The sequence below is a fragment of the Salvelinus sp. IW2-2015 genome, linkage group LG7 (assembly GCF_002910315.2).
Source record: "Salvelinus sp. IW2-2015 linkage group LG7, ASM291031v2, whole genome shotgun sequence".
Classification (NCBI taxonomy): domain Eukaryota; kingdom Metazoa; phylum Chordata; class Actinopteri; order Salmoniformes; family Salmonidae; genus Salvelinus; species Salvelinus sp. IW2-2015.
In genome coordinates, this window is record NC_036847.1 from 16,444,959 (window position 1) to 16,466,218 (window position 21,260).

General features: G+C 40.8%; 1 protein-coding gene across 2 annotated transcripts in view; it reads right to left on the reverse strand.

The window, feature by feature from the left end:
• casz1 (castor zinc finger 1) overlaps positions 1-21,260 on the reverse strand; it is a 253,000-nt gene that overhangs the window by 77,170 nt on the left and 154,570 nt on the right. Inside the window, exon 1 of one of the 2 annotated variants that reach the window (XM_070444470.1) lies at positions 15,293-15,719. The exons of the other annotated variant lie outside the window; for it this stretch is intronic. Coding sequence (XP_070300571.1) covers positions 15,293-15,341 — 49 coding nt within the window. The 5' untranslated portion in view covers positions 15,342-15,719. Of the gene's footprint in view, positions 1-15,292; positions 15,720-21,260 lie in introns of those variants that run through there. 2 annotated transcript variants of the gene reach the window in all.

Sequence of the window (21,260 nt, forward strand, 5' to 3'; positions counted from 1 at the left end):
AGAGGCCGCTAGTCTCAGACAAGGATATTCTCACCGATCCTACCGCCATCTTGACCCTCCCCGGTTATTAAAGGGCTAATCTGTTCCACGTGTCAATGTTAGCACTTTTAGCCGCCGATTAATAAAACAAGACCCCAGAGTGCTGTGTGTGCTTTTTTACCGCCCCAGGTTGTTTTGCATCAGTTTGTATTTTTAGGTTTCTGTCTTTGTTAATTCAACAGTCCCCCACGGTATTAGCATAAACAGTGTGAATTATTAACTTAGATAAATAATTATTATCTATCCCCTCAATCCCCTGGTGGATGTTAGTTTTTGTGTATTTGTATTTGTTTACTGCTAATACAGAGGCAGATAACTATTTCAGTTGTCAGCAGAGAAAGAACATGCATCTCTATATTTAGTTGCCTGATTTATTTTGCATTCATTCTTGTGATTATTTGGGGGATTGATACTATGGCCTTGTTTGTGTTGTACCCTGACCAGCAATCTAGGGATGCTAACACTCTCAGGCTATGGGGATCACTGATGAGACTATAGTACAGTACTGCCTCTGCATCCTCAAGCATCGTAGAACTCCAGCGAGTGTGTGTTGTATGCTTGAACTAAGTGATGAAATCAAGAAACTTACACCCACTGAAGACCGAAATGGCACAAAAAAAAGAGTTTGAACCACAAGAGGAAGTTTTTACATTACTGCAAACAGAGGTGTGAGATGATTGCATGCCGGGGCAAAACAAAATGAACAACCACCACGGAAGAGAAATATACTGTACCTCCTTCTTACCTTCTTTCAATGTTGACTAAGCTTTACCGACTCGTATTGTCAACATGTGATCTTATACAGTGTGACAAAACATTGTGGGCAGTAAAGCTAGTTGATGAAAACAGAATGATGCAAAGCAACACAGGAGAGGATGGGGGGGACGGACTTAAAGGACGTGATTTATCTGGGCTTGATTGCATGTTAATCGAGGTTACATGTATTAAGTGGAATCTAATTGGAACAGACACTGGCAGTCTGACAGATTGACATGATGCAGATGGATTGAGAGAGAGAGAGAGAGAGAGAGAGAGAGAGAGAGAGAGAGAGAGAGAGAGAGAGAGAGAGAGAGAGAGAGAGAGAGAGATGGAAAGAGAGAGGCAGCAGAGAAGCAGAAGAGTGGCTACATGCCATACACAGAGGTGTGCCACTACGTTAGAGAAAAGAAAAGACAACAAGGCTAGTGGCACGAACGGAATAAGTCATTTTCAGCTAGGTAGACAAGTAGGAGGAGCAGGAACTAAAAGAAGCTGCATAGACCAATCGAAAAGGTTCCTACTTTAAAAAAAGGAATAATCCTTGTGTGTTTTTATGACTGGTGGTGGACAGGGTTGTGAGTGACAGTGTGCGACGCTGGAATTCGCTCCCTTACAGCCCCAGTTGCCACAAACATTCATTTACTGCTTTATTGGAAATGACAAAAAAAATATCCTCCCCTAAAAAAACAGGAGGCGGAGGAGGGAGTTGAGGGCAGCTGCTGGAACATTTCTCACCTCAGAGAGACGAGCAACTGCTCCACTGCTCCCATAACTCTCCAACTTTATGACAGGTGACAACTGGTTCGAAGGCCCTCTTCGCCCAAATCTGAGGCATTTAGCCTAGCTAGGGACAGAATGGACTGAATACCCCTTAGAAAGTTACCAAGAACATGGGCACGCAGGAGGCCCACCTGTTTAGCAAGAGCAACTGGACTGAACTGGCAGTTTATACTGTGCTAATATCTATCAAACTTAGAGGCTTAGTATAGTGAGGGAAAGAGATACTGGAAGACTGATAATAGGAAAAGAGTTCTGCTTTTAGAAACAGCATCACATTGCTGTCCATTTCTACTCTAGGATTGGAATTTGGCACTGGTATAACATTCTCAGAAGTGATATAACCAATAATACTGTGCTTAAACGCCAGCCTAGGAATCACAGTATGGCTGGTTAGCCTCAGAGAATGTCCTGTGAATCAGAAAGGACAGTCACATTGTCATTACTTGAATGTGGGTTGAAAATGCAGCACTAAAATGAGAGACTTGGCCAGCAATGACATCTAGAACTTAATGTTAGTAGGAAATTTAAATAAAAATATTTAAGGAGTGAGAGAGAGAGAGAGAGAGAGAAGAGAGAGAGAGAGAGAGAGACTAGGTGACTGAGTGAGTGACTGTGAGAGTGAGAGAGGGCGAAAGAGAGAGAGAGAGAGAAAAGAGAGAGAGAGAGAGAGAGAGACTAAGTGACTGAGTGAGTGACTGAGAGCGAGAGAGAGAGAGAGAGAGGAGAGAGAGAGAGAGAGAGAGAGAGAGAGAGAGAGAGACTAAGTGGACTTGAGTGAGTGGGACTGTGAGAGTGAGAGAGAGCGAGAGCGACTATAGGCATAATTTAGGGGGTGGGGGGTTACAGGATATACTGCAGCACTTGAAACTTCACTCGTCAACACGAAATTCTCAAATTGTTCCCGACATGATCCCGTCACAGCGCCGAGACAGAGGAGTTACTTCGGTCATCCGTTGATCTGATCCATGCTGACTGTTACACTAATGGCATTAATAAGGACAAAATTACTATTTTGAAATATAGCATTTTTTTCTCCTCTTAACCTGGTCAACCTTATCCCCTTACCCTCTCCCGCGTGTGTGTGTGTGTATGTGTGCGGTTATAGCTTTTTCTGTTTTTCAGGCTTGGCATGCCACGCAAATTGATTGCGACATTTTGCAGGACAAAAAAAACATGCAAGCCTTGAAATTTGACCCTTTGATATTTTTGATAGCTTGATTGCGATATTAACCAATGGAGTCCAACCCAGATAACATTTCCCCACATCATTTAACTGTATTTCTGTAAATGTGGGTTCATACAGGATTTATAGCCAGAAAGAATGTGAGGCCTTGGCCAAATATCAATAACACACACAGTCTAATGTAAAGCAATGTCCTGTATAACCAACTATTGGCATGACGACATGCTTAAAACCTATATTTAAACTAATCAAACAGAAATCATTGTTAATTACACAGAACCCTATGTACGTGTATTTATTCTTCATCAACACAAACGTTTTTAAGGGTGTGTGTGTCCTGCTCTGAGAGCTTTTTAGCCTCTAACATTGAGAGAAATGACACACTGATCAAGGACATGAATTGCTCATTGATTTTTAGGGGCCAGCTTAACTATCCATTCCAATTGATTTTGAGCTTTGCTGGGCGAGTTATGGGAGTTTTAATGCATCATCTGTATGTGTACTCATCGTCGCCAACCCAAAGAGGATTTACAATTGTCTGTGGAAAATGCATATGGACAACAATTCACGACATCTCAAAAAACATGTGAAGAGGCCCTTTCTTTTTCTTTTTTCTTTGTTGAGAGATATGCTCACCATAAACTTCAATAATCATCAACTATTGCACTTTACTCTCTTGTATATGTGGGAATATTTTACCTTAGACAACCTTGGCCTTAACTGATACCAGTGATAGTAGGAAGTTCCTATTTCACAGTCAGTTCAGCCCTATTGTGGTGCTTATGTACAGAGTAAATGATCTATTGGGGTATAAAACATAGTCTGTCCTGATATGACATTATGATGAAAAACTAGGTAAAAAGCATAGGGAATGAGATATAATGTAACTACAACAAGGCAAAAAGCACACAAAATAAGAGACATTGTAAAATAAAATACAAAACAATAGGCAAAAAGCACACAAAATGACAGATACTGTAACAAAAACGAGGTAAACAGGTATACAAAATGAGATACTGTAACAATCCTATAGGGACAACAAGTGCCGGTTGGGTTATACATTTCAGCTAGCAACGCCACTAAGACTTGTTTAACACAGAGTGTTATTTCCAAGAAAGCTTAATAGACGCTAAAGCTTAATAACAATTTTTTTACATTTCCTGTTCAAAAACAATATCCTACGTTTAAATAATGTACACATACTTAAGGGTAAAAATATATGTTTTGAGCAAAATTGTGTTTTGTTTTTTTAGACACAAGCGCTAACTTCCTGGAGTAGGCCATTCAAGGAGTTGGTCTGATGTTGACTTTGTGATGTCATCGGCCTCCCCCTTTGCTTGAGGAGCAATAGAAAACAAAAGAGGAAAGGCCCACCCTCCCACTTGTATCATGTCATGAGGATACCTGGACCACCTATTGAGATGTGCCCTATTGTTAAGTAAATCAGCTGATAAGTGAGCTGAAAAGGAGACTAGAGTAGGACTTTAGGTCCCTTACAACATACACAAACATACCACAGTCCCAATCAAACATGGACATGTACAATCAACCACATCACTCTATTATAGGCTCCATTTACATTCGGAATGTTTTGAGAATGCATTCTCCAACCATGACAGTAAAAATCTCCAGTCTCATATGCAATATTGTGTGCTCTCCGTAATCATCTTTATGCTGGATAATAGCAAAAAAGAATTGATATCAAGTTACGATTAACAATTCATATCAACCATTAATTATCGAAGGTCTGGCAAAGTAAGAGATCATGTCAGAGCAATGTGATCCAAAAGACGGCCTAAATGTCATCTGTCATGTAGAAAGTCGTTAAAATAGAGGCTTGTTTTCCTCGGGCTGGCTCGGGTTTCACTCGGCCACGGATAGATTTCTGTTCTTCAGCGAAAAAGCTGGCATTCATATATGATATCGTCTACTTTATAGCATGACTGAAAGCTCTAAATTAAAGCTTTTTTTCCCTGTCTCTCCACTCAAGGCGTTTTTCCAATTGGTTTGGGTTGAAACGGCCTCTGTGTGAGGTAAATGTCCTTTATTCCCGCATAAAGCACACTTTACCCGTTCCTTTAAAAAACTCCCCACTTAATTAATGTTTTACAAGTGCCGCTGTATTCTTTTTCAGAAAATGCCTATCAAAGCGGGCAGGTTCCGATTACGTACGCTAATTGAAATTCTGAATTTCTCTCCTCTCCCTCAACACAATAAATGCAGCATTTTGTAGTCCACAAATGACACCAAATCATCAAAGTAATGTGGGCTTTTCTTTCTTTTTACCCCCACTGTATTCTCATGTTCTGCTGGTGGGTTCATGAGACAGCTTCATAAAGCAGTAAATGCTTGGGGAAGCCTGTGACTGTTTGTGTGGCTGTGTGTGTGTGTGTGTGTGTGTGTGTGTGTGCGTGCGTGCGTGCGTGTGTGTGCGTGTGTGTGTGTGTGCGTGCGTGTGTGTGCGTGTGTGTTTTGTACAGTAACTCCACCAGGGAGCTCATAACAGACGGCAACAGCTATCCCCCCAGCCTCCAACTGATGATGTTTACAAAGAAAACGGCCATAACACAAAAAGTAATGAATTAGGACTGAACCAAGTCTATAGCTCTCAAAAAGATACTTGGCATTGATAGAAGCTGTATTCATGAGGTTCCAGTTTGGTGAATGTAGCGTGTTTCCCAGGTATGATAGTGTGTGCTGTGTGATATAGTCAGACAGGTTGTGTGTGAACAGCTGCAAGTTGGAGCCGGAGCCCTTTGTAGGAGAAAGGGAGACCAGGAGGACGATAGAGGCTCGTTTTGGAGACGGTGATGATAGAGACAGCAAACAGCAGAGGAGGAGCTGTAACCTCATCACCACCGTCTACTGCGACCTTCGGCCTACACGCCAAACAGCGTTTGCATACAAGGAGACAAGCCTGTCACAGTGAAGCACCACTGATGTGACTTTGTGCTATGGATGACTTGATCGTTCTCAGATGTAAAATAGAAAAATTATATTTTTGCTTGGCACAGCTAAACTAAATGTAGTAGACACAACTCAACTAAATGTAGTAGACACAACTCAACTAAATGTAGTAGACACAACTCAACTAAATGTAGTAAACACAACTCAACTAAATGTAGTAGACYCAACTCAACTAAATGTAGTAGACACAACTCAACTAAATGTAGTAGACACAACTCAACTAAATGTAGTAYACACAACTCAACTAAATGTAGTAAACACAACTCAACTAAATGTAGTAAACACAACTCAACTAAATGTAGTAGATGCAACTTTATCTACATACTCCATTTCTCTCTCAGATGTGAAAAAAAATGCTCATACTTGTTCTAATATATACACTATGCACATTTAGTAGGCAAGACTAAACTAGAATTAGTATGGCACAACAACTAAATGTAGTCGGCACAACTTTATCTCCATACTTTATTTTCCTTTGTTTATCTGATGAGTTGTCTTGCTGTAGGGCAGTTATAAATGATTGGGTTCCAATGGCACAAAACCACGTCATGGAAACATTTATGAACCTTTGTTCCTAGTTAATCAGGGTATAAAAAACCAGTCCCTCTCCGCTCTTTCTTATATTTGCCTAAACTCCCTCTCTTTCCATGGGCATTCTTTTATTGGTTTGTTTTGCATGCATGGGGCATTATAACTTTGCATTCTTTCTCAAGGTCAGTTGCCTTGGGTGTCACGCAGAATATTTGCTTATTGGCCTTTTCAGGTCACTTTTATTATATTTACAGCAAATCATTTTTGATAAGGGATGTGAAAGACCTATACAACAGCATCATAAATGGGAGAGGCAAGACTGAAATAAGGACAAAGGATAAACTGACTTTCTTTTTTATCTCGGACACGTTGATATTTTCGACTCTTTCTCTCTCTCCCTCTCTCCTCCCCCCTCTCTCGCCAAGCCAAAGTGTGGGTAGGCTACTGCACAGAACTGGTTAGATTTACTCCAATAGCTTCTCTCGGTGTGGGCAGTGAGCGAGCTCTTGTTTCATAGAAGATAAGTAGCTCCCTGTTATCTCTCTAGCACTATAATCACTTAACAAAGACTCAGGCATTTGCACAAATTAAAACATCAATAATGCACAAGTGCTTTCCAGTTTCAGACGTAGAAATACCCCCCCCCCCCCAAAAAAAAATGCCTCCTAGCTCACCATCATTGGTCCTGCTGATGGATCAAAAGGTATCATAAACAACACCTCCCCTTAAAGTGGACCGTCCCCTTAATCTTTGTTTATAAATGTGGGGTCAACTTTAGAGATGGGACCAAAAAGATGGTTTGGGGGGGTGTTGTTTTAGAGCGAATGCAAGTAAAGTGGTGGCGCTTCAGTGTAAACAGCCAACACCCTTGAGTGGCGTAGCGTGGCGTCCTTCCATAAACAACACCACCGCTAAGTCGCCAACATTTATGATTTGTGGTCACAATGGGAATCGCAGCCATGGTTTTAAGTCCAAGTCTGCGTGTTTTGCCCTATCGTTAGACAGCTAAATCCGCCCAGGCCAACTCTTATTTACAGGACATGAAAACACCAAACAGTAAAAAACTGTATGATATGGACATTTTTGTCTACAATGAGTTGTAGGATGGTAAAACCACTATGAGAAAGGGGGGGTTAGGGTTAGAGCTGGTGGGTGGGGGAGTTACATGGGAAAAATACTTGGTGACACTAGCGAGTGGCTCTACAGAAAACCTTCAAAACATTATTCATAGATGATACAAAAAAAACATTTTTACAACAAAAAAACGACATACTTTATACATCCTAAATCATCACCTACAGTTTGTCGTGGATGTGCATTAAACAGGATGTTTTGCATTGCTTATGAAAGGGTTACGTAGTCTCCTTTTGACTTGCTGGTGCTGTGACTGGCATATTAGAGCGGTACTAGCCGCTACATGTCAATGTAAGCTCATGACCATCGCTGTGTCACAAATGGCACCCTATCCCTTAAATAGTGCACTACTTTTGACCAGAGCCCTTTGGGCCCTGGTCAAAAGAAGTGCACTATAAAGGCCATAGGGTGCCATTTGGGACAAGGGACATCTCTGTTATAACAGGGACAGAGGACGATCTATCCCATACAGATGGCCTCAAGGACAATTACCAGTAATGATTGGTTGCTTGGTAAATGAGGGAAATTCTATTTGCCACTGCTCTTCGCTGATTGCGGACAACAAGCCTGAGAGATCTGATGATGAACACGCATGGGTGCCTTTAAACTTAAACGTTACTTCTGCATGTTTGTGGTGAGATTTGACATGAATACACACTGGAAAGGAACATTTCCTCAAACTGAGGAGGCTCTGGTGCTCAGTAGTCGAGCTCTAAAGTATTACATTCTAACTGTCATATTTGTAGGTTCTGTACAAAGGATCCGAGGGCAGAGTTACTGTACAATAACAGGAACATTGATTTGGTACATGAATGTGAAAATAAGAACACGTGTGACTGGACTGAAGAGAAAGCTAAAACAGTTGTGAAACGTGTGTATTCTAGCCACTTATAAATGATTTTAGGATCTGTATTCTAAACCTAAACAATTATCACAAGCGTTTCTTTCAATCCTTTTCAAGTCCTCCCTTTCCAGATGTCTGTATTGTCCCCTTCCTCTCGGTTCTCTCTCAGTTAGCCCAACAAACAATCCCCTTGTTAGCAAACTGTTAAGACAGCCACTCGGTACACAAATTGCGCTCGACCAAGCGAATTTGTTTTGCAAGGGTGACCTGTTTAATCATCTAATTTTCTTTGGCGGACATTTATTCATCTGGTTTCCACGGTTACGGAGAACATTAAGGGGCTCCAGTAATAAGGCTGGAGAGTCAAACAGGTAATAAAGAAATGAACGCCATTTTCCAGCAGCCGAGGAGTCGGTGAAATGAATCAAGGGAGAGAACAGAGGGAACGTGGGTGAGGGGCATGAGAGGCGGCCTCCAATATTGTTAAAACAATAAGCCCTTACTGGCTATGTTACTCTGAAGATCAGCTGGTACGGTTCTAGACATGACACTTTGGGCACAGAGCAGATGGGAGTCATCGAGGCAATGCGCAGTTGTGGCAACTGCTGTGTGTCAATAACATGTGGGGGCGAAAACGTGACGTTTATGAGGCACGGTGAGAAATATTTCATAGTCTTCTCAAGTCGTATCATGTTGTCCAATAATGTCCTATTCACAGCTAGGGAATATGTAGCATTCGCTGTATGTTTTCCACATACAGAGACTCAGCTGAAGAGCTGTGTTACTGCTGATTGCCAAATAAGGTAATTGTGAGACGTCGCAGTAAGACAGAAAAACAACCTACAAATGTAATCTAATTTTGAACTTCACACATAAGCTGCAGAAACTCCACAAACTGCTTTAAAGCATGAACAACTATCAAATTAACTTGTTTTATTTTTAGGTGTATCTGCATTTCAGATGTTTAATTGGTGTCATATGAATTGCCTCATTCAGGCAGTATTGAGGTTTGTTTTAAACAAACGGAACAAATGTTCTCAACCAAACCTCTTCTTTTTGTCTGGTTTAACCAAAACCATTTTAACACAGTGACAACACCTGTCCCCCATCCCTTTGCGGCAGAACAAAGCAAATCCAATTATTTTCTCACTTGCTGCCGCATTACTTGTGTGTGTGTGTGGACATCGTTCGTGGCCGGCTCCAGACTGACTGAGGTCTGGGAGTGAAGCAAAACTGATGGCAGACAACATGTCTCAGGAGAGGGAGGGGGAAAGATGTCAGATGACCTGGCCTTTCTCTCTCACAAGCACACACGACCATTAACGCAGCCTCACACACCATGCGCTCCCCTCATTAACCTGTACTGAGGCCAGAGCCCCCCCCTCCCCCCCCCCCCCTAAGGATAGAACTTATGTCATACATAGAGTGAGAAATCCCCAAAAGGGGTCTCAGAAAAAAACAAGCAGTAAAAAAAAAATAATAATAATGTTCGGGCATAGGACTGCCAACTGTTCCGCTAACAGCCTCTTAACAGGTGTGGGCCTAGAACCATGTAATCCGATCAAGTTACAGTCTCTCTCTCTCTTCTCTCTCTCTCTCTCTCTCTCTCTCTCTCTCTCTCTCTCTCCTCTCTCTCCTCTCTCTCTCTTCTCTCTCTCTTCTCTCTCTCTCTCCCCTCTCTCTCTCTCTCTCCTCTCTCTTCTCTCTCTCTCTCTCTCTCTCTCTCTCTCTCTCTCCCTCTCTCTCTCTCTCTCTCTCTCTCTCTCTTCTCTCTCCTCCTCTTCTTCTCTCTCTTCTCTCTCCCCCTCTCCTCTCTCTCTCTCTCTCTCTCTCTCTCTCTCTCTCTCTCTCTCTCTCTCTCTCTCTCTCTCTCTCTCCCTTCTCTCTCTCTCTTCTCTCTCTCTCTCTCTCTCTCTCTCTCTCTCTCTCTCTCTCTCAAATGACAGAATTGAACAGCTGTGCTTTAGATTTATCATGTACAGACAGTAATTATTGCTGGTGCTGCCTTCTACTGACCCAAGTGAATAGAATGTCAAAATAAAAAAAACACGACGAATCAGGGGAACCTGGGGTTGAGGGGTGGTGGGTTGTGGACGCGGTGAGTTGGGGACACGAGGTGCAGGGAGGGAGGGGACTGGGGGTGGATGTCTGAAAGCCACCGGCGTCCTTGTTTGCAGTCAATTACCAAAGAGGACAGGGGTATTGGCTCTGGAGCTCGGCAGTGCAAACACGAAGGTGACAGACAAGAGACGTACATGTTTGTTTCTTTTTCTCTCTCTCTCTCTTTTCCCTATCAAAAAGTTATACCGAAACGGAAGGAGAGGACAAATTCAAGATGGCAAAGACAAATTCAAAACAACACCTCATAACCCTAACCCTAACCCCACTACACTGAAACTACAACTAAACTACAACTGATGTTACGGTAACATGACAAAATGTGATTTTACGACCACCCAAAGTGCTTTCTTTGTTGTCTCAACCCCGCTGACCCTTCCCCTGTATTTGTCCCAGAGATGAGAAGGTTGAGGTACTCTCCAGAGAGATGAAATGCTGATAGTTTATCTATGTCAATCACTGTCCCTATCATTAAACAGTTAACCCAACGTTTCTGTCCCAGGTCCTCCATGCTACTCACACACTGTCACATACCATACCCATCCTGGCCACCCTAACCTGCATAAGGGGTGGTTCACACCTTCGAGACCCCCCTGCCATATTTAAAAGGATTAGTCAACGTGTTTTGTGCCGGCTTAATCTCTCTTTCAGACGGGCCTAATAAGTGTGCTTCGATAAGCGAAGCATGCAAATTCATTCGAGGCCAGTGGAGCCTGTGCTTTTCAGACAAATGCAGCATAGTCTTTCACACTGCTAATTGTCTCCACATTTCTCCTCCTTTTCTCTCTTATATGGCATATCAACGAGCCCAGATGATTCTTCTCCCATACTTTGCATGAAATTATAATTTCATATGTAAAATTGTGAATGAAACGGCGCAGCATAAAAGCCATAGAGAGAAGCCTCTCTATTGACTCTGCACATGTGAATACATGACATTGCACATTGGGGCTTCAGATTAACAAGTTGAGATGATATCCTCCTCGTATTTTATTTCATGGGGTTATAGCAGAAAGAAGATAATACAACTCAGCCTACACACAAATCTGAGAAATATAAAGATGTCGATTTATCAAATGTCATATTTTTTCAGGAAAATTCGACATATTTTGTAAATGTATGAGACACTCAAGACACAAAATAAACATATTTGCAATTATACTTGTACTGAAAGAATATAATAGAAAATAATAATAATAATAATATATATTTTTTAAATCTAAACTTTTTTTTTCTTTAGCTGGGACAAATAAGTTTTTAGTAATATATATATATATTTTTTTTTAAATTGCCCTGGTGGATTTGAGGATAATAAAGACATAACGAAGGCCTAAAGGTGCAACCTGTTTATTATTCTGGAGTACTTCCTCTCCGAGTATTAATAAGGCCATTACTCCAGATTGGTGACGGGGAGCTTTGAGGTTTTAATTAGGTGCTGGCCACTGCATGAGTGCACAGGAGTGAAGAAAGGGGGCGGCCATGCCACTTGCCCCTGCTCCTGGCCCATATCAAGTAGCCCCCCCTGAACGCTTTGCCTGCCTACTGCTGCCCGGGAGATGTATGGACGTCCATGTGCATCTGGACTTGATTTAAGCATTTGAGCGTTTGATCTCGGATGTTTCTCCCTGTCTGCTGGTACAAAAAAAGGGGAGTTGGTGCGAATTGGGTATTAGGGGGGGACTAAGGTAATTATGGTGTAGGGTGGCTTGTGTCTGATGACGGGGGACATGCTCAGGCAGGACTCAGCTGTCCTTCTCTCTCTCTCTCTCTCTCTCTCTCCCTCTCTCTCTCTCTCTCTCTCTCTCTCTCTCTCTCTCTCTCTCTCTCTCTCTCTCTCTCTCTCTCTCTCTCTCTCTCTCTCTCTCTCTCTCTCTCTCTCTCTCTCTCTCTCTCTCTCTCTCTCTCTACTGCCTGTGCTCCCTCTCCCTCTAGCTGTTCTAAAGCCTGGTATAACACACACAGCCTCACATAACATCAATCACACACTCACTCGGAGCGGACCATAAAACTACACAAACATATACATTGCGATTAACTATGACACTCTTTTATTATTTTTTTATTTTTTTTACAATGCCCCAATAATTGTTCGTACGTGTGTGTTTTGATTTGAAATGAAAATTAACGAATTGATATGAAAGTTACCTGTGTCAAAACTACAATATGGAAATTATTGAAACATTTAAATATATTTAGAAAATGTAATTGTGAACCAATTAAGTAGATAAATAGCCTAATGAATATACGTCTTAAATTGTTCACAGTTTTGCATAACTCTGTTGTTAAAAATTTACTGAAGTATGAACTTTTGTTGTGCTTGAAAATACAGAATTTCATTGTCATTCACAAACAGTCAGTCATCACAATGACATATTCCGATATATGTCAGTGATAAGAAAAGCACACCTTTATGTATTGTTTTCAGCAATATGTAAATAATATATTGGGAATTCAAATGTTTTGCCTCGGTTGACATGGCGATACTAATCACCTCATTGCTAAAATGCACTCTTGCCTGACAGGGCTCCACAGAATAACCAGAGTCCACCAGAAGAAATCGGCATAAAAGGGGTTAAAGACAATGGCTTGCATTCCACCCCCCCCTCCAAACGTCGCCCTGCTAAATTTATTTCAAAACTCTGTTAATCTGTGGTACACAACATTCTCATTAGCATAACCCAGCCCCCTCATAAAAATTCCAGCTAGTTTAATTAAAAAATGTAAATTTACTGTCATCCGAGGAGCCGGAGAATCAGGACAGCAACAGCATTTTTTATTGCTTAAGACATCAAATTGATTCGGGTTATGGCTAAATTGTGATAAAAGGTTATGGAAGGCTGCAAGACCTCGGGTCTTGTTTTCCCCCATCATTTCACCCTTTTTTTGTAGAGGGCCGTAAAAGGTGGAGAAAGGCCCACCAAGGGTTAATCAGACAACTCACTGAGGGAGAAGGCAATCGCTATTATGACTCATAAACAAGTAAAAAAATAAAAAAACATTTTCTGAGCTGAGTGAAAAGTTTCAAATTAGGGTGTGTCTGGGTGGATCGAGGGTTATACTTGTTTACTGGTAGTTTCAAAACTATAATTCAGGACAACCAAGGTAACATCGAGATAATAGCCAAGCCCTTAGGTCTGTTTGTGCGAGTTTGTCGGCAAAATGGTCTACAAGTTGATTGTCACTGAACGCCACACTTCATAAGAATTGTATTATCAAGTATTGGCATTCTTTGCTTCTACCTCAAACACGTTATTTTAATGTTGAATGAAACTGTGTAGGGCCCTCCAACATATAAGGACAGGTGCAGTAGAGAGAGAGCGAGAGATAGAGAGAGCGAGAGATAGAGAGAGCGAGAGATAGAGAGAGAGAGAGAGAGAGAGAGAGAGAGAGAGAGAGAGAGAGAGAGAGAGAAAATGAATTCTTATTCGAAGGTAAGGTATCAAATATGATACAGGAAAAGGACATTGCTTAGTTATAGCAAAACCCATTGTACACTATATCAAAAAGTACTTTAAATAAACGGTAGTAAAAATGCATAATTCAGTTAAGTTTATATGAATTGAAAGTGGAATAATATATCAAACAATTTCATCAACCAAATTTTCTCAGCAACGTTCTGTCATTTTTAGCCATACAAAAGGCTGCTTTCAAAATGATGAACAATCTTTCACCAAAATAGTGATTCCAGGAACTTATAAACAGGAATTTACTATGTTTATTGCTATCTTCAGTGTTTGTTTAAATTAATTGCGTGAAACAGAAATAAGTTAGGTTACAGTCAGTGTGAGTCCAGAATGACTCACAGAAAAGTAACACAGTCATATGTATCAATGGTAAAAATAATTAAATTACGCATAGGAAAAACACTCACACACACTCAGATACAGAGAGGAGAACAAAAACACACATGCGCAATAAACAAACACACAAACATACAGTACACAGCTATACGATGAGCCAAATTCGTGGATATTGAAGAATATGACGAGGCTTCATTTAATCTGTTAACTGACTTTAAAAGTATCCCAGATTAGAATAGCAAAGTCTAAGTAAGAAATGTAATCAATTGAAATGTTTTAACAGGTTAGTCCAAAAAAGCATGGGGGAGAATGACACCATGAAATGTTTCAGCACAAGCTGTGGTCTAGAAAACTCTGGATCAGATATTTCACGCCAAATGAATATTGAACATTCCTACAATATTTAAGACGTACACATAATTTGATAAATCATTGTATATATGGTACTGTGTATGTGTATATATTCTGTGTTGTCTCCTGTTTTAGTTATGTATGCATAAACTCAATTCAAAATGAATGGAGCAACCAAAAAAAGGGATAGCAGTTGTTGCTGTGCTCCCTTTACATGTGTGACAACATAAGGAACACAACAGTTTGTTTGCTTTGTCCCCTTGGCAACAAGCCCTTAGGCCATTCAATACACCCTAATGCCATTTCACATACCTACGAGGGTGAACCAGTCTATATTTCTACAGTATGGAGCGTATTCATCTACTCAAAATCCTAAAACCAAATAAAGGAACCAAACATTATAAAAGAGAAAATGAAGTGAAAATGCCTTGCAGTGTGTTGGTTCACTTCAGAGCACAGATATACACTTTGACTCTTACAGGAGAAAATGAAACTGGCTCAGCTAACTTTTTTCCCCCACTTGAATGTGCTGCACAGTGTTATGAGTACACTAATGTGTGCTCGTGAACTCAGAGATCATATTTTGATATTGCAACCACCATTGGGCACTGTCAAAGAGCTATAAATAAGGGTGTACACTCGGGTGTATATCTACACAGCATGTGTAGTTTAATATTGGACAACTTCCCCCCTCTCGATATATTTAGTATGTGATAAAGGCACACCTTTAACTGTCAACTAATAAAACATCTGACCAAGATAGTAGAGAAGAAGAAGAGTACTCACCATATTCAGGGAAGTCGAAGTTAAATCCTCTCAGACATGTAACTTTCATAATATTACTAAACTCTGTTAGAAAATCATTAGAATGGTTGGTTGGTGAAGGGGGAAGCAGAGCGGAAAAGTAACTAGATAAAAAGGCTTCCTTCAATCATGCACTAAACTCCTTGACATGTAATCTGTCAATAGTTTGTTGCTGAGATAATGCCGGCTGCCACGAGTGAATTTGATTGGCAGCTGGGGTCTGGCCCCTCCTCTCTGTAGTTTGATGGGGGGTGGGTGAAAGAATATAGAGCCTTCCCCTTGCTTGCTTGCTTGCTCCCTCTCGTGCGCTCGCTCTCTCCCTCTGGTTCGCTCCCATACACACACACACACCAAGCTGTTGGTGATGTTGTCTGAATAGGCTAGGAAATTACGGCAGAGCAGGAACCGGAGCAGTTTTTTTCCTCCCCTCAGTGGGCTGGCCCTTTCCATCTTTGTGGTCTACTAGCCTTTCAACTCTCTTGGGGTGGAGCCTTGCCTGGCTCTATTCAAATGAGGAAGGCAGCAACATTAAAAAGAGGTTTAGGGGGAAATAATGGTTCATATAGAATATTACACACTTTTAGGATATTGCTCAGAAACTTGACTTTTTATGGTTTTCAAAGGTAGACTAAGATGATTATTTTTTCAACATTTTATCAGGTAATTTTATTGATATTATTCAGGTTGTAGTACTATAATAAACCAATGTTTTGCATGATACCTATATATTTTATGGTATAACAATTAAAAAGTGGAATTTGTGGAAAAATAAAACGTGCATTGCAACTGGAGATTACAAACACAACATTTCTTGAAGACTGTTATAAATATATCACATTGACTGAAGTCCCTTACGGGAAGAAAACAAGAGTACTGACCAGATTCACATATGTTATGAAACTTTATCCAGCACTGTTGGTTTAGAAATGTACAGGTATATTAAATATTTCTCCCAAATACCCCAACAAACAAATTTGCCTCTTTTTCAGCAGTCTTTCTTTAATTAATTATCTTTCTCTCTCTCTTTTCTCACACTCTTTTATTTTTTCTTTCTCTCTTTCATTCTCTCTCTCTCTCACCACCCCTTTCCTTCCCTACATCTGATAAGGTATCAGTTTTCATTTTAATTTCAGGTGAAATTATAAACGACAGCCGTTACCAGGTGACAATCAATACTTTATAAGACAAACCCCTAGCTTATTTGCCTGGCAGTTTCTTCCGCAGTGGCATGCAAAGTTTGCCTCTGGACATTCTGAACATAATGTTCAATATTACCAGTGTATTATATAAAATATTCACGTCATACACATAGTATAAGATCATTCAAACGTACTAGAAATTAACCAAGACAACATTGAGACATTAGTGTGCTTTCTAACACAAACAACTTCAATGACGAATAAGTAACAACAATTTTTATAACAAAGAAAACATTTGAAAGAATAACACTAGCGTTCAATGTTTTTGAAAAAGGGGAAATATACTTGTCTATGGTTATAAAAAAAACATAATTCTATGATATGAGTCAAGGCTTCAGTTCCTGATTGCTGGCAGCAAAGTCCAAAGTGTGTACATAAAACAGGTTTTGGTTGATTCTGTAATTACAATGAGTCATCCTAGTAAATAATGGAAAAATGTCTCCTCCTTAATACAGCACTTAAAGGGGAAAATGGCCTTACAAGGAATCGAATCAAAGGCCTACACCCTGATCCTGCCATTAAAATACATTCACTACCTTAGGTAAACACTAAATCCACAGCAATTTTAGAGTAGACATTAGATAAAGATTCATTGACTAATATTGTTTTAGGTGAAGCTGAACTGCAACCACAGGCAACATGTTTTCAGGTTTCTAAGGGTCTTCAGTGAAATTTTTTCTCAGAATGGCCAAATGGTAAAGGAAAAAGATTATAGCATATGAATGTATAGTATACCAACTGATTTGTTTTGAGGAATAACTGGAGTTGCTGAGATGTGATCTTCATGTGGAGCATTAGCAAACTTTGGTCTAAAGTTTAGCAATGCTGCTTAATTAATGTGTTTATACTTGCATTCGACCAGTTATAAGTGATATGCTGTGTATACAAGTAGAGGCTATATATGTATAACACTGTTTAAACAATGTAGAGAGGGTAAGTAGAATAACTTTCTATGAACAACCTGTGTGATGCATTTTGAAAGCATTATAAGCATGAATATATTTACATAGGACTATAATAAGGAGCCATGAGCTGTTATGAATGCCAATAGCAAGCATGACCTGTTACAGCAACTCATTATCATAGATTGCGAAATAGACACAAATTATTTTTTGGAAATGTTTTAATGTACAGTACATGATTTTGTATACAGTGCATTTCAATCACGTTAATTAGGAACTTTGCAACTACTTACTACATTCGAACTACTTAGCTAGCATGTTAGCTAACCCTAACCATAACACTTTAACTACTTAACTAGCACATTAACTAACCCTAACCCTAATCTCTAACCCTAACCCCTTAGCCACGTTAGCCACCTAGCTAATGTTAGCCACAACAAATTGGAATTTGTAAGAAAATTGTGTAATGTACAAAAATGCATTATGAAGAAAATTGCGACACACGAATTTCGAATAAGTAATTTTCACAATAAGCTGTGATAACTACAATGAACAAAAAAGTTTCTGGATATTGGCAGGAACTGTCGTACACGTCGATCCAGAGCATCCCAAACATGCTCAATGGGGTGACATGTCTGGTGAGTATGCAGGCCATGGAAGAACTAGGATATTTTCAATTTGCAGGAATTGTGTACAGATCCTTGTGACATGGGGCAATGCATTATCATGCTGAAACATGAGGTGATGGCGGCGAATGAATGGCCCGACAATGGGCCTCAGGATCTCATCACGGTATCTCTGTGTATTCAAATTACCATCGATAAAATTAAATTGTGTTCATTGTCCGAAGCTTATGCCTGCCCATACCATAACCCCACCACCACCATGGGGCACTCTGTTCACAACGTTAACATCAACAAACCGCTCGCCCACACGACACCATGTCATCTGCCCGATACAGTTGAAACCGGGTTTCATTCGTGAAGAGCACACTTCTCTAGCCTGCCAGCGGCCATCGAAGGTGAGCATTTGCCCACTGAAGTCAGTAACGACACCAAACTGCAGGCAGGTCAACGAGGACGACGAGCACGCAGATGAGCTTCCCTGAGATGGTTTCTGACAGTTTGGGCAAAAAGTATTAGGTTGTGCAAACCCACAGTTTCATCAGCTGTCCGGATGGCTGGTCTCAGACGATCCCACAGGTTAAGACACCAAATGTGGAGGTCCTGGGCTGGCGTGGTTACACGTGGTCTGTGGTTGTGAGGCCGGTTGGATGTACTGCCAAATTGTTGTGGTAGAGAAATGACCATTCAATTATCTTGCAACAACTATGATGGACATTCCTGCAGTCAGCATGCCAATTGCAAGCTACCTCAAATCTTGAGACATCTGTGGCATTGTGTTGTGTGACACAACTTCTCATTCTAGAGTGACTTTTTATTGTTCCCAGCACAAGGTACACCTGTGTAATGATCATGCTGTTTAATCAGCTTCTTGATAAGCCACAAATGTCAGGTGGATGGATTATCTTGGCAAAGGAGAAAGGCTCACTAACAGGGATATGTGCACAACATTTGAGGGAAATATTTTTGCGTATTGACATTTTTTGGGATCTTTTATTTCAGCTCATGAAACATGGGACCAACACTTTACGTGTTGCATTTATATTTTTGCTCAGTATAGTTGGTTACAGAGTGTAGGCACTTTCTATGAACTAGTGATGTGTAGTTTGTGAAGGATTCGTTCTTTTTGAACAACTCTTTTTACTGACTCGAGAGAGTCAGTTTTCTGAGTGACTCGTACATTTTTGTAGTTCATTTGACCAGCTGGCCACAATGAATTCTACACAGCAGGATTAATACATGCTCGTCCGGAGACGTGCTCCAACCAACAACTGTTTGTCATATACAGTTTGCGTGCCGGCAAAATAGATCACGCTGCAGGCAGCATAGAGAAGAAAAAGACATGTTTAGAGCTGTTAATTGATCGGATGGTGCAAGAATGAATACAATCAATTGATAACTGAATGTTATGATGGACACAGCTTTTGTAAAAGCAAAACAAAGACAGCCTCTGCTCAACAAACTCAAACTTGAAAAGGAATCATTTTGGGTGCTGCAATTCGTGAACGATATTGTGCTTATCACCCTCACAGCAGTCAAGCAATGCATTCCGCCAAGAGTCGTTTACAGTCTAGTTCGGTTGCGGCCATAACTAGACCTTGTTTCAAATGTACCAAGAAATAATCGTATTCATATGCCTAGCAATCAACAAATGTAGATTGTTTAAAGCCCACTTTAACAAGTCTCAGTCACAAATGACAGCTTCAATAAGCTCCTTATGGTGAACGACATATGAACGAGAGGCTTGTAGAATCATGAATATTTTGAGTTTTCAGTTCATTGTGCTCTCTTGCATTACTGACTCAAATGAACGAAATCAGTAGAAAGTTGAGTTATTTTGACTGAACAAGTTGAAAAGATCAGAGTCAGTAAAAAGAGCCGAACTTCCCATCACTACTATGAACAACCTGTGTGTGGTGCATTAACATTATAACTGTACTATAAGCATTTCTAAATGTACTTAGGGTGGACTATAATAAGGAGCGATTAGTTGTTATGAATGGCAAGTTTGATCATGCAAATTTATACATGCATAAATCTCCTGTGTGTCTATTTCATTCTGAATGGATTTATAGCCATTATGTAAAGGATATAAATAACCTTGAGCAGCTATGAATGCTTATAACAAGTCGTATAATGCACTATGGGAAATTATAGGTACATGTACAACTTGTTCAATCTGTAGTTAAGGCAGGCCTAAGACCCAAATTCCCCACTCATAACAATAAAAGTAAAGTAAACTACAGTACCAATGATTTATGCAATTTCAAGACAGTCCCACATTGAACTTAGACCCGTGCAATTGTCCAGTACAGTGCATTGCCTCACACATTGCCTCAGAATTCTGCTGATTGATATTCGAGCATAAATCTGTCTGACTTTTTAATTTTTAATTTTATTTAACGTTTATTTAACTAGGCAAGACAGTTAAGAACAAATTCTTATTTACAATGACGTCCTACCCCGGTTTCCCCTAACCCGGACGACGCTGGGCCAATTGTGCGCCGCCCTATAGGACTCCCGATCACGGGCCGGTTGTGATACAGCCCGGGATCGAACCAGCACTGAGATGGAGTGCCTTAGACCGCTGTGCCACTCGGGAGCCCCCCGAGTGGTGCAGCACATACAAATAACACAACAAGCATTAACTGGAAATGGGATTGAAACAACACATTATACCTTGTACTGTGAAGTGCAGCAGGTTCTGTAATGTAAAAAAATGTAAAACCCTGCAAAAGGGAGGATGGGCATTGCAGGCACTCGGGACTCTAGCTGCCATATTTGGGCGCGATACCATTATTTTTCAATAAGAACTGAGGGGGCCGTTCGTTTGATGTGGTCTCCGAGTATTGTATGGGGCATGCTGGAGAGTGTTGAGGATGAGGTGTGGTGGTAGGGAGGGGTGTGTGGGGGTGTGACATGGCAGGGGAACATCAGTCAAAGGGCCGCTGCGCCAGACGTTTGGTCGCCCCTGACTGCGCACTCCAGGAGGGGCTGGTCTGGTGCAGGGCCCACTCGCAGGCCTCCATTCCACTAGGACAAAAGCCAGGGCCCAGTTGAAAGATGTGAATTCAGGGGCTTTTGTGCCCAAAGCTCAGGGACATGCCGAGTGAGAAATCTGACCTTTGCCGAGAGTTAGATTGTGTTTTTGAACCCCTCTTGCTGTCTCTGGCAGTTCAGGGCAAAGAGTGAGTGAGCTAATGTGAGGAGGGGGGAGTGTGTGTGT